The following is a 15,354-nucleotide window of genomic DNA, read 5'->3' on the forward strand; positions in this document are numbered from 1 at the left end:
TGCTGTGCACAGAAGTTGAAGTTCTGGTGTTGATTAGTGTGGCTTTAAAGGCTGTCTTTTCTTTTTGTTGTTGCTAGAGTTCTGAAATCAGCTGCATGAAACAGTAGGTGCAAAATACCTACATTTCTTTGGAAAAGGTCATGATACAGTATGTAGATCAATACAGTACCAGAATATGAATCTCAAGCATCAATGACACAATTCTAGATATGCTTTACATGTTTTATAGCTAATTTTGTGCTGAATATTCCCAAACTGCAGCCATCAGTGATGTAAATCCCGTCAAGTCTAAAGGGTCTTTTAGGTAGCTTATTCTGTACATTCCAAACGGAAGTAAAGCACTCCAAGGCTGCACCACTGCACTTCCTTGATGATAAGTTTTTGTTTGATTGAGCTGTTTGCTGGTAGTGCCAAGAGTAGGGGTGCACCGATCCAATATTAAGATCGGATATCGGTACCGATATTGACAAAATAGCTGGATCGGGGATCGGAAAAATGAACAGATCCATGGGCCGGTCCAGTTCTGTTTTTTTTTTTTTTTTCCTCTGACACACATGTGTCGCATGCTGGAAGAGTTGAGTGTACAAATAAATAAGAATTCAATACATTACATATTTTGTCTTAGTTAGGAAAGTAATGTTTAGTCAGGAAAGTCTGGTGCATTTAGTCTCTTCCACATGTTGGAAGGAAGGTATAAGGTGGAAGGTATACAGTGTATTATTAATTCAACAACGGTATCAGGTATCGACAGATACACAAAGCCCTGCATCGGTATTGGTATTGGGACTGAAAAAGTCGGAGCGGTGCATCCCTAGCCAAGAGTCTTATGTTTGAAACGGTATTGATCAAAGAAAAGAGAGGTTGGCTGGAAGCGATTTGACCTTTCGGGACTTCTAGTCCAACATACATAATGCTGTTGATATGCCTGGGGTTAAATCCAATTTGCCTTATCCATTCGGGTTATTTGTGAATAAACGTTGCTCCAGGCCATAGTTAAGACCATAGTTTTATTTTTTGTTCTAGTTTTTTTCTCTGGTTTAAGGTTTCCTTCCAATAATGCTATCCCCAAGACATGCTAGTGTATATTTACAGTGCATGATGCCTGCATGCTATGGTGTTCAAGCAGATATCTAGCTATTATTTTCCCTCCTGTCAGACATATTTTCCCTAATGATCCCCTGTACAGTAGCCTTCCTAGAAAGGCCTGTATGGAGGCCTTCCTGTGTTTTTACCATTTTTACTCCAATTATTTTAAGGAACAACCTTTGATATGTGGAAACTGTTGCATCTTTTAATGGCAGTTTTGAAAGTGTTGTTGCTATTTCTGTGGGGAAGATTGTGCTGCGACTGGATTGGCTCCAGTTGTGTTTAGAAGAGGGACCAAGTGTGCGCACATTCACGGAAAAATACTTCACTGTAGGGCACTTTGTGCAGACCTCCTATGTGCCCTACAGTTGTGTTTAGCCAGAAACTGGAGTTATCTTGGTGATGACAGTTCCTTTTGAGAAACAGGACCTTACTATTTTTCCAAAGATGTCCCAAAATGTCATAATATTGTGAATGTTTTTTGTATGCATGGATTGTCACAGACTGTGATATGTTTGCTTGGTACTGTGGCCTGATTCAGAAGTTACTTAATGTTACCTAACTATTGTTCACCGAGTAGAGCTGGAGCTCATTGTGGACATCTTTCTTTTAAATCTATTGATCTGTAGTTTTGGCAAGATGTGTGCACCTTAGCCTATAGTGAGCTAAATAAATATTTTGGGCTGGTGTTGTGATGCTCACATCTGTGTTGGAATCATCTTTGGCTTTGGGTTTTTTACAGACAACAGAAACAGTTTTATCCTGTAGCGTTTTTCCAGGTTTATCGCTGACCCTCTCTGTGTGACACCTTGCATAGCTCTGATTCTTTTTTTATGATTTGTGTACAGTAGGAGATGAGGAATCCAGTCAAGCCTTTTCTGCCAAACAGTTTTGTGTGTTCCATAAGTACTCCAGAGGAAAAAAAAGCATTTGTCAGAGCAATAGCCTTCGGGGGTTGCGCCAAATGGAAATGCTTTTTTTTCTAAACCCCCCACACCTCACTCAAGAAGTGTTTGCTTGTTTTCTGTTACTATTTTCTCTCTCTCTCTCTCTCTCTCTCTCTCTCTCTCTCTCTCTCTCTCTCTCTCTCGTTTTTTACCTTTGATTTGAACTCTGACATCCAAGTCTGCCCCAGGATGTCTGTCACAAACTGCAGTCCAACGTTGTGACAATGCTTTTTTTCTTCCCGTGCCTTTTATGACCTTCTTTTCTTCCTCTTTCTGTTCTTTTTTTCTGTTTTTTTCCCTTTCAAGGTCTGGCGCACCTGACGTTAAACGACCAAGGTATGGGTTCATTCCATTTATTTTGGTTAGTTTTTAAGAGGAATTGACTCAGCCTCTTTCCCCAACCCCTCGAAACTGCCGCTTTCCCTCACAATTTCCTCCTCTGCTTTTTACCTTCTCTTGGTGCCATGCCCCTCCATTTCTTACCAAATCCTCCCTTGTAACTCTTTGCAACATCCTCCCCTGTTGCTACCCCCTTCTTTCTCTCCTTCCACATCTCCTCATTTTTTTCTGGTTGTGCCTCTTGCTTCTCCTCCCTCTCCCTTCCGCCATGTCTTTGTGCTTTTCTGTGACCTCCACCAAATGTGTGTCCCACCCCTTGTCCTGTCCTATGGCTCACGTCGTGGACCTTCACCTCTGACCACCTTTGACCCCGACGACCTGACCCCGGGGCTGAAGGTAACACTTTTCTGCTATCCCTTCTGCTTGGGTTTAAACAGAAAGTAAAAAAAAAACAACAACAACAACAACTGCTGATTCTATTGGAAATGTGTTTGTTGGTCAAAGTTCCAAAAGCAAAATGTGTCCACACTCCCATTCACTAACACTTCAAGGTGTTGTCGAATGTGCAGAGTTTCTCTTCACCACTCTGCTGACATTCCCATTGTTTGGCATTCTTATTCAAAGGGCTACCGTTCTGATATAACCTTACATTATATATGTATGACTTTTTATGAGAAAATGTGTCTGCAATTGTTTTGATGTAGCTATGAACACTGGATGTTATTTCTGATGCTATGTTGTGTACATCTTACACCACAGCTGTTCTCTGCCACACCACACCTCTCTCTGTCCTCCAGACTTTATTCTCCTCAACTTCTCGCCTTTTGTGCATTTATCTTTTTCAAATAATGTATGTCAACCATGACTTTTATTGTGAAATGTTGATGCCATTTTGTGTACTCTTGCAGCCAAAATGCGTTTAAAACTACACAAGCTCCAGTCTGATTACAGTATTTACCAACCCTCGCAGTTATGCTTTCCTCATCCTCCGACCTTTCTCTGCCTCTGGCCTCCCTGTGAGGACTGTCCATTGAAAAAAAGTGTGAAAGCAAATTTCACAAAAGAGAAAGGAAGTGAACAAGTGCAGTAGCCAGTGAACATTCTGACCTTTACTGGTGTGGAGAGAGAACCCTGTCGCAGCATGCGTCACCTTACCCAATAACTGCCTCTGAAATCACCTCAGTCTTTTTGTTCATTTGTTGGATTTTAGCTTCACATAAAGTATATTGAAACATTATCTTATTATATCAGTGCTCTTTGTAGTTAATTATTACAGTAGGTTACACAGAAAACTGAGCTTAGACCGTAATTACTGCTGCAAAGAAATGAAATGACTGCAGCAGCAGCAGAATCAAAGACAACTTTAGTGTCTATCATTAGACTTCAAACCTATGCGTTAAATGATTTGCAGTAAAAATACTGTTTCTGACTGTTTATTTTGTAAAGTATCCAGCTGCACTGTGGCCTTCCTGTATGTGATTACCTGCCTGGCTTGACACATTCGCTCGCGGATTGCACAAGAAATAAAGGAGACACCGAGACGATTGCTGCAGCGCACGAGCCGGTGCTTCCGCTTTGCACCTGATTACAGCCGGTGTGGCCGGACATATTGAATAACAACAATCACTCCTACTCGTCAAATGTATGACGCATGGTCAAGGACCCCTGGCGTTGAAAATTAACGCCAGGGGTACCCGTTGCGTTATTTTTCGACAAGGGGGTCCAGCACATAGACATTCATGTTAATCCCTCACCGTCAGATATAGACGAAAGAAAAAACACGTCCCCATTAACTCAAATTCTGTGACAGTTTTATTATTGGTATTTTTAGCCCAATAACCACCGTTTTAATCAACATTATTCACGTTTAATTAATGTTATTATTTCGCTCTATTTCGGCCAGGGAAGCTGGGTTGCTTTTTTGTTTATTTATATTTTAACGCTAAATCTATCAACATTTATTTAGATGTTATCATGGTATTCATTTCTTTATTTTAATAATATTATTTCGGTCTTATTACCGGTGAAATATTACAGTATGCTGTAATACAGATCATTACGATATGATCCGAGTTAGACGCATTCATAGCCGATATCCCACAATGCAATGCGGGCATTCATTCACATAATCGGACAGCGATCAGCGGGTTTTTAACGACAGTATCGCTTCAATGTACATATATATACATGTCAGTGTTTTAGTCACCCAGCAACAACATGTTGCTCAGCTTTGTTCCAGTAAGTTATACACCGTAATAAAACGTTTAAAAACATATGCGGAATACTCCGGAAGTGACGCAGTACGTCCCGCTCAGCGGATAAGAAGATAAAAATACATAATATTCGTGATATTGATGTTTTTGTCTAACGTTGTATTTGAGGATGTAAACAATGAAGATATTAATAATAATAAAATAAGCTTCATGTATTTGTCTCATGTACTGTTTGCTTGGTCGGCCGGCCGGCGGCGGCAATCTGAAATGGAATGAAGCCCGCTCACGGCAGACAGCAGAAACACAGGAGTCGAACATGTCCTCCCAACCACCCCGGAAAAACTACAAATAGACAAGCTTTGTAACAGCTTCTGTGGCGTCTCTTATGGGAGTTGTAGTTTTTAAATATATTGGTATATTTCTCATAATTAGAAGTTGGTAGTGTATAATGTTGGATACACCCTGGGTTTTTTTTGGGATGGGGAACACACTGGTGTCATCAGATTTTAAAAATATAATAGTTAAATAGGTGAAAATAGCTTATTACCATATTTGACAGTGCTTACAGTGGGTAAACATTGGAGACCATATCTACATGACAGCTGAGGTCCAGAGCTTTCTATAACAGCTGGTCATATGTGTCTAGCACCTCCTGTTGCTAAATGACAAGCCTTCAAACTGGGGGATTGTACTGGGTTTAAGGTTCAGAGGTCAATATTTCAAAGCAGGAGTAATGTATCCTCTTCAGACTGACATTTGTTACTCTCCAGGTTGAGACCTTTCCAACGATGTGTTAGCTATAGTCCTACGACAGCGTTTTAATTTTTACACATCATGGAGACCATGTTGCAGGCGATACTTTATTGTCCCCAGAAGGATATCTGCCTTGAGTTCAAATGCTTCACACATAACACTTGACATATTGTTTTATCATACAGATGATGACAACATAAACAAAGTGATATGTAGTCAGACTGCACATCACACAGCAACAATCTGTTGTTCATCTTTCACAAACAGTGACAAGAGCAACACACAACCATATAATATATCATGAAGCTATTCCCCTGCAGCCTCAAGCAACATTATTTAAAGTTTTAATTGAGGTAGGTCCAAATTAGGCCTATAGTTTAGAAATGTTAAGTTTACCCATATCTTCTGCCAGAGGATAAGAGCTCATACTTGGCATGGAGAATAAAGATAGATCAGACCATATTGTCTGTGCTTGCCTGGAGAGACTGGTTTCTATTCCTCTCCACAACCTTCATGACAGTCATATGAATATGCTCTGTAATGCAGCCTAGTATAACATAAACCCTCTGATTCACCGTGGGTGTCTGCTCTAAATGATAACACACACTTTGAACACGGGCCTTCCAGCTAAAGGTGTTGTCCACATGAACACCAAGGTGCCTACAGAGCAGAGCCGATTGATTGATTGGTTCATCATTTATGACCCCTGATACCCTCTGACCCATGTCATGACCCTTTCCTCAGTTTGTGAAATGGTTGAATGAGATGTGAGTTTTGTCTGAGTGCAGTATATAGGCTGAGGTAGAAGTGTGCCCAAAATGCCAAAACACATGTTTTACACACGTATATGTACACATACCCATACAAAGCTATATACATCTTACTCTGTAAACAAAAACCTCGGCAACAATCTGATTATCTTTTTAATTTCCTGAAAATGCTTCCTAAAACTAGTCCCTTCTTAATTTTGAAAAGGTAGTCTCAGTACAGGCTACAAAGGTTAGGATAGCTACAAGCTGTAACCACGTTGATTGATATGAGGATCATCTTCTGAATATAATAATTCATATGTTAGGCCTACCATAAATTGATATTTCAAAGAAGTCATTTATTTAAAACGGTTAATAATGCAGTGTGATATTAAATCAAACTAAGTCCCACACATAAAAATGCTCAAGTTTTTTTCCCTTTAGTATTTGCTATTAATATTCATCAACAGCAAAATTAGAAAATTGCATTTTTGAATAACTATGTATGGAAAATAAAATAAAAAATGCTTCTCTTTGTATATAGTTTATTGTTTTTCACAACAGTACGAGTCAAAACAAATGCAAATTAGTCAAACAAACCATTAGGCTGTATTTCTAAACACTCAACTATAGGTTTTGTATATAGTATATATAAGGCAAATCAATGTGCTTAGCATAAAACATTGTGTAAATTCTCACGTGCAACATTCTTTCACAGACGAGGAGCGGTAATTACTACGTCACTTCCGCGTATGTTTTTAAACGTTTTATTACGGTGTATAACTTACTGGAACAAAGCTGAGCAACGTGTTGTTGCTGGTGATAAAAACACTGAGTGTGTATATATATATATATATATATGTGTGTGTGTACATTGAAGCGATAATGGCGTTAAAGACCAGCTGATCGCTGCCCGATTCTGTGAATGAATGCCCGCATTGCATTGTGGGATATCGGCTTTGAATGCGTCTAGCTCGGATCATATCGTAATGTTCTGTATTACAGCATACTGTAATATTTCACCAGTAATAAGACCGAAATAATATTATTAAAATAAAGAAATGAATACCATGATAACATCTAAATAAATGTTGATAGATTTAGCGTTATAGTTTTAAAAATATAAATAAACAAAAAAGCAACCCAGCTTCCCTGGCCGAAATAGAGCGAAATAATAACGTTAAAAGAAATACATATAAACCATGATAAGATCTCGTGAATAATGTTGATTAAAACAGCGGTTATTGGGCTAAAAATACCAATAATAAAACTGTCAGAGATTTCAAGGGGGACGTGTTTTTTCTTTCGTCTATATATACATATACATAATGTCTATGTGACGGACCCCCTCGTCGAAAAATAACGCAACGGGTACCTCCCTGGCGTTGAAAATTAACACCATTGACTATGCGTCATACATTTGACGAGTAGGGAGTGAGACTGTGTTGTGAATAACACTAATAAATACACTTTACGGCGCTTCACCGTGCGGTGTGTTTCTGGCCTTAGACTTGAAAGGGGAGAGAGAGGGGGAATGACATGCAGCAAAGGTAAGAACCAAATCACATTTGATTTATCAATTAAAATAAAAATGTTTCATGGTTTTTTTAGTTCTACCCCTGCAGGTGAAATGTTGCCTGATAGACACAGTAGCTAGTACTCAGTACCCAGAGCAGGTACTTTTACGTTTCATAAACTATGCGTAACTTAAAGTTGTCTTCATTCTTTGGACAATAGTACTTACATACAACATAACATATGCACATTAGCAGTGTAATTATTCTTACACATTCTCACATTATACTTGGTTTCCTTAAATATGATACAGTCAAAATACCAGTGTGAGTGTTTTTAGACTTAAATAAAAACATGGAGTTTTATGCTAACCATTAACAGTAGTTTACACCAAACAGTAAATACCACAAAAGTGTGGCCTTATATTTAATAAGCACATATGGTATTTGCCAATTGATTGAGTAGTCAATCGACAAATTTATCTTCAACCATCTGGATAACTTATGTCATGTTTCAAAATGACAAACGTGTTATGGTTCCAGCATCTCAAATGTGAGGATTTGTTGCTTTTCTCTCTTTTACATTATTAGAAATTCAATTTCTTTGGTTTTTGGAGAATTTGAATATGTCACTATGGGCTCTAAACAATTATAATGGGCATTCATTAATTATTTTTTTTATTTATAGACCAAACAGTTAATCTATTTGTCAAGAATAATAGTCATATTAAGTGGTGCAACCCTTAAGAATACATCTCGCATGTATTAAATTAGCAGGCATTGCACTTCCTGGTACACTGAGGTACGTTTGTTGCCCAGTGATTCATGCTACAGCATGGAAATTGAGATTACCCTTTGCCTTTACTCTTCACTTGTTTACCTGATTGTACTGACTTTTTAGCCAATCCAACATATTTCGAACCCCAGCTCTGCCCCCAAACTCACCCCAGCAGAAAACTTGTGCAAAATGCTTCCCCATATTTGCACAGTACTCACTTTTTAACTATCATCACGCAAGGTTTTTGCCAGTTTTGCCAGTTCATTGCTCCTCCAACACGGAGGCAGAATTTATTTCTCTGTCCCCAGCAGACATCGGTTGCTGCCACCAGCAGATGAATCGGGACTATAATCCCGTCATCTCTATGCATCCTCTGCCTCTATATAACATCTTCCACAACCTGCTGCCATTTAACTCTGATCCCCGTCTGTAGTCCATCCCAAACTGCATGGACTGTTTACTCCAGCCACTCACTTGTAGCAAGATGAGCACACACCAAGATAATAGAACATACCAGAAAAATGAGAAATCTGACATTATAGCATCTATCTTCCATCATCTCCCCTGAGACACGCCCTGATCTCAACATCAGACGCTCAGGCTTTGATGCACCATGTCCAGGGCATAGCTGTGCGTTTCCTGGCCCCCTCAGGCAGCAGGATCTAAACTTGAAACGTGGCTGGAACTGCAAATTCCGTAACTTTTTCAAAAGACAGAGAAAGAAGGTTGGGATTGTGGAAGATAAGGTGTGGAAAAATGTTGTAGAGAATGAAATAGAATCTATGACACGCACAGCTTAGCTGCTTTTATGTGTATGTCACTGACTGCAACCCATTTCCCTGGTGCGTTACTTTCTCAAAAACAATCTCTAAATAGGCCACAGGCATTCAATAGAGGTCTAATGCATAATTCTGTTAGGAGAGAACATAAAACAACTACTGTACAAATAACAATATGTATTTTTTCTTTTATTATTGTGTTTTTCTCGTCAGGGCTAACCTATGCTAGTTAAATAAATGCTACATGATAAGAAAAATAATCACTGGGTAAATAAACAGGGGGAACGATGCCATATTATCTAAGTTCAAAGTAAAGTAGCTGATTATGCTAGTTTCATCAAACAGTGCCTCGCAAGCCATTTATATTGATTACCCTGTAGCCAGAATTAATACAGTGTTTGTTCCCAATGGGAACATCTAAAAAGAGAAAAATCAATAAACCTATTTGGTAAAGGCAAGAACGTGTGACATGTTAGCGAATTAGATGATTTTCACTGGAGGATCTAGTCACCGCTCAGCTTCCCAGGCATCAACTTGCTGAGAAAACCTGCGTTTGTGTGTACATGTACATGTCCGTGACTGTCAGGATAGCCATGTTTCTAAAAATAAAAGGTGTTTTGGTCAATGAAAATGATCAGAGGCGGGTGCCTCAGCCATCACATAACCAGGCCAAGGAAATCAGTGTCAGTCTCTTCTCAAACCCAAGGCTGTCCTTCACAGCTGTAGGAAGGACAAACCCCAGGCTTAAGTCACTGCTGATCTCTATCTGCCTGTCTGTAAGACTGCTGCCAACCCCACACATTGGGCCGCTAGTGATTAGGGTGGCCTTAAGGGTGGCCTTGGCAGTATGGCCTAAGATGTATATTTATAATTTGTAGCACGGACGGTTATGATATATATCACAATATATACTTATTTGTTTTTCTTAAAATTTCAATATAAATTCCTCTAACGGAGTAAAACACTGGTCAGGCAACTGCATGGCAGCTGTAACTGTATTGCTAGGACATATTTCACAAAGTCCAGAGTAGGGCTCGACCCGAATATTCAGCTATTCGGATATTTGTTCGTAGGTATTAAGTTTTCAATCGTGGGATTTTTTTATTGTCTTCTAGTTCTTCAATACTGTAGAATATCAGAATCCTTAAAAAATAATATCTTTAATTAAACCGAAAGGCACATGTTGCAGCACAGTGTTTCCATTTCAGTTCACTGAGTCTTTACTGCGTTTTGCTGTCATTCACACATTTAGTTTCTCTCTCACACACACACACACACACACACACACACACACACTCACTCACTCTGAGTCAAGTTATAATCTACCACTGTGATGTGTGTAGAGGTCTGTGGGTTAATACTGTAGCAACACAGTGAAAGGCCATGTGAGTACCACTGGCTGGCCGATACTTTTCTGACTCCAAACCCCAAATTTTAAGACATGGACTGCCAAGCCATCCAAAAAGAAAAATTGCATTATGCTCCGAAGTTGGCTCCATCTAATTTCTTAAAATCCATTGCGATTGCATTAAATCTGTCTTTAGCTTTTCTATGCAACAATCCAAATCTGAACAGCCTGCAATATGAAATAATTAGGACAGATTCAATTAGGACAAGGGGTGTATGTACTGTACTGTAAACACACAAGGGCTAAGGGTTTTAGCCCTTAGGGTCAGTCAACCAACATAAGAATAAAAAAATCAGGCTTGAATAGAAATGGTCACATTGTTAAATAACTTCATAATTGCATCATGGGAAAGTAAGCCAATGGTAGGGCAATTATAACAGATATACACAGTATATATTAATAATATATTTTCATTTAGTCTTTCCAGTCCTGTAATGATAAACTGTAACAGTAACGATCAAGTGTATATGTAGTTGTATCTGTATCATAAAACTAAAGTTATGGAATTATCAACCGTCTTATTTTTTGTGCAGTGTATACTGTACTGTATGCTAATATACTGTAGATGTAGCCTTTTTTTTTTCTTGCCACAGAAGTCTCTAAGGTGTTCTTGTGCTGCTCTAAACAGCTACCCTGAAGGTGTTTCTGCTTTAACAAACTAAGTAAGGGGCCCTTAAATAATTGAAACTGCCGTTTCCAATAATAGGAAAAAAAAAGAAAGCAAGTTAATGGCTGTAAATTGGCAACATTTCCAGCCTCTTGGCTTTGGCATTGCAGAGGCTTTTGCATATGGACCATTTGGTTTCTATGTGAATGAAGTCCCCCGCCGTCACCACCACCTCTTTTGGAGAGGCCAGCACAATGCATATTGGGAATCAAATTAACCAAGCCCTGGAAGATTGCCTCTTGGCAGGTTTAATGTAGATCTCCTTGGAGATACTGTGGGGAAAATGAAGAGAATATCCATCCTGATCTGTATCTAACCTCGAATGTAATAGACTAGGTCCAGGTCAAGATAGCATCTCTGTCTCAGGGCAGTTTATAGTCCATCCGCCACTGTGTTTGGTCTAAACTATTTAAACACACTGATAAATGCAGTTAAGCTCAAGTGTGCAACCAAGAAAACTGTATATTTCATACTGTATATTCTTTAATGTAACATGTATGTATCTTTTTACTAATATATTGAACAATACTTGCCTTTAATGAAAAAGTGGACGTCTGAATTTTAGTGTTGTTCTCATTTTATATGATGAATATGAAACAGTTTGATTAGGTTAACAAATTATTATTGTCTTTTCTAAACACTTCAGCTCAATTGATTTGTGACATTTTAATCAGGTTGTCACATGTCTGCATTACTTTAATATTATTGTGTTAGCAATATTTATCCGAAGCCATAAAGATTTTCTATTATATGGCTGTGAAGTGGGCATAACATTTTATCCTACGTGGTATTAAAATGTCTTAAATTTAACTTTGAGAATCCTGGGGTTACCCTGTTCTTACAGCACATTTTGGAAAAAGAGTGAAAAAAGCATCATTAAAAATATTTTGGTTTTTAATTAATGCAATCACCGAAGTAATAACTATGCTTAAAAATGAATAGTACATAATCCAGACAAACAGTGGAAGAATAAAGACATACATATTTATTAATCCCTGAGGTAAAATTATTATTTCATTCTGTTATTATACACATTACACACAAGCCCAAAATACACACAGATGCAAACAGGACCTATACACGCAATAAATGAAGAGATGTCTGTCCATGGACAGGCGCCTCAAGCAGTTGGGGGTTCTGTGCCTTGCTTAAGGACATCTCTCCAGCTCAGTTTGGATAATAAATAACTCCACAGAGATCATCATGCATTAAGGTAAAATTAAAGCTCACATGCTCTTTTTCAGCAACATTTTGCTTCACAGTCAAAATGGCTTGACAGATCTGTGGTGCTGCTTGTTATTCTATGACGCTCTCCCAATTAAAGTTCTTTCAGACAGCGAGTGGTTACCACAACATCTCCCACCTGGCAATGTTGGTTTTCTGTAATTTGAATGGGCAGAAACAGGGAACAACTCCGCCTTGGCGACTACCAACTAAGGCTGTGCTGCAGCATGATTTGATCTGAAGTTTTTATTATCACTAATTAACTTTAATTAGTGATAATTTAATCTGACTAATGTTACAGCAAGTAAACATATATTTCAACTTATACCTCCTTTTTAAAATCCAAGATTACTTACTTAAAACGTATGCTATTTGTAATAGTATATACAGTATTAGATTAGACTAACAATACATTATTGCTTTATTTTCTTATTTAAGCCTATATTTATGCTGGTAAACCAATATCAGTTTTGCCAAACCTCGTTTCATCTTAAACAAGGTATAAAGTGCTACAAAATTCATTAACGCAGCATGTTAAAAATGTCATCCTCATTGTACATCCAAAGCGATGATCATATAGAATTTTTTAGTGACCCCCCTTCCACCCTGTTCAGCAACCTAGGCATGGTGGGCTGTCTGGCTTGAAGCCTGCGAGGCTACTGCAGAGACATTAGGCCAGGATGACAGAAGTCCTCACACAGGCAGGAATTTCTCCTGACACAGCAGCGGGCGGAAATGGATGGAGCTCTACAGCAGCCTGAATCTGCTGCTCACAGTCCCCACAGCCATATAGAGAAAAACCTGGGATTAGTAGAGATGTGGCTATGGGGCCACTATGGCTTCAGCATATCAGTGTGACTGTACAGAACTTAACTGAAACAGTAATACTGACTTTCCTGTTCTATGAAGCAAATGTGAAAGATGCCAAAAGAAAATACATATGTATACTATGTTTTAATATGATAATGCCCTTAAAGCCATACAAAGACATGTACAAAAGTGACTTCATAATATTTAACTCTATCCACCAGATGACATCAGAAAAATCTGAATCCACAGTTGAGGTCAACGATGTATGAGTCAATCCCTGTTAATGGCGTAATCACAATCATGAGGCTAATGCTGATTGACAGGGCTGGACTGAGGCTACTCTGTGTGACCTTCACTGGGTTCCTTGGGTAAAGCGAATGACAGAGTTTGAGGTGTGTGACAGCCCCAGTCCCTCTGCCCCTCTCGCTGAGATTGATTGGAGGCCTACATTGTGTTTCCCAGAGAGGTCACGCCTCATTATTGGAAGTCTCACTTAGAGAAACAGGGCACATCATACACACAGCGGCCTCCCGCTTTACAAGGGAATGCACAGTGCTATGCACACATATGCACCCAAACAATACATTCCATTACTATAGGTGTTCTCTTAGACTTTTAGACCACATTATATCTATGTGGTAGGTTGCTGTCTAACCAATAATAGCACTCCATCCAAGTGTTTCTTAGTAAAATTATAGTTCAATGTGTTTTAGGCTGGGTTTCATGGGTTATTACAACATTACACAAAACTAGTAATCTTTTTTTCTATTTTTCAGCTTCTTTACACCTATGTGACGCACACTGTAGTCAAGCTTCTCAAAATCAAACACGCACGTTAGCCCCAAATGGGTTTCCTCAGGAGGGTAGCTGGCATCTCCCTTAGAGATAGGGTGAGCAGCTCAGTCATCCGTGAGGAGCTCGGAGTAGAGCCGCTGCTCCTTCACGTCGAAAGGAGCCAGTTGAGGTGGTTTGGGCATCTGGTAAGGATGCCCCCTGGGCGCCTCCCTAGGGAGGTGTTCCAGGCACGTCCAGCTGGGAGGAGGGCCTGGGGAAGACCCAGGACTAGGTGGAGGGATTATATCTCCAACCTGGCCTGGGAACGCCTCGGGATCCCCCAGTCGGAGCTGGTTAATGTGGCTCGGGAAAGGGAAGTTTGGGGTCCCCTGCTGGAGCTGCTACCCCCGCGACCCGATACCGGATAAGCAGACGAAGATGGATGGATGGACGTTAGCCCCATCTGTGCGCTACATAGCGTTTTTTCTGCAAGCCTGTACAATGTGTAACCTTAAGCCGCCTACACATGATCTGCGGTAACTGGCCGTTCCATTATTTTCGTTAGGGGGAGAGCAGTGGCACCTTTCAAGGCGCAACCAATTCCAGAAGGTAAACCTGTGCTGCGCTTTGCCTTTCTGCTCTGCGCTCTACCTTGCAGTTTTGCTGCAGATCATGTGTAAGTGGCGTTTAGACGGCCAACCACAAGCATTATTAGATCTTGGTACAAGCATGCTGCATGCTTATTGCCTCACTGATGCTTATGAGATTTATTCCTTAGTTAATGAAATTTGGTATTGAATGACGGGGAATTTTTCAATACTCCACAATATACTATGTAGCCAATTCGGTCAGTGCCTAAAAGTATCAAAGTTCGGTACGCCTGTGACGATAACTGCATCACCGCAAAACTGGCGTGACGTGACAGTACCGTGGTGATGACATCATTACCATCATCACCTTTATTCATTTATTTTGTATAATTTTTTGGCTGGTGAAAGTTAATGGAGTGCATATGTCGTGTGATATGAAATATAATAAACACAATAATCATTGTTTAGTTATCCTCATCAACTGTCTTCTATCCTATATTCAAGGAGACTATGGCGAAAAAAAACTTAATTGCTCGTCACTTCAGCTTTGCACAAGAGGATGGACAGTCCATTAAATATATGGGGGATTTCTTTTGTGTGTCCGATTATCATGAATTTCTACAGGTAACTTTTAATATAATACACGGTAGGGAAGGCAAACACATTTCTCCGTTCTCAGCTGAGGTGGACATATTAATTACCGCTGCAGTGTTTTACCATTGG

General features: G+C 39.5%; 1 protein-coding gene across 2 annotated transcripts in view; it reads left to right on the top strand.

Annotated features, from left to right (window-relative positions):
- The window catches only part of nrxn2b (neurexin 2b), a 652,809-nt gene that overhangs the window by 101,119 nt on the left and 536,336 nt on the right, over positions 1-15,354 (top strand). The window contains exons 3-4 of one of the 2 annotated variants that reach the window (XM_078276170.1): positions 2,340-2,375; positions 9,102-9,104. In XM_078276170.1, the coding sequence (XP_078132296.1) occupies positions 2,340-2,375; positions 9,102-9,104 (39 nt within the window). The remainder of the gene's footprint in view (positions 1-2,339; positions 2,376-9,101; positions 9,105-15,354) is intronic. The other variant, XM_078276169.1, reaches the window with a different exon arrangement.

This window comes from Sander vitreus, chromosome 19 (assembly GCF_031162955.1).
Source record: "Sander vitreus isolate 19-12246 chromosome 19, sanVit1, whole genome shotgun sequence".
Lineage (NCBI taxonomy): Eukaryota > Metazoa > Chordata > Actinopteri > Perciformes > Percidae > Sander > Sander vitreus.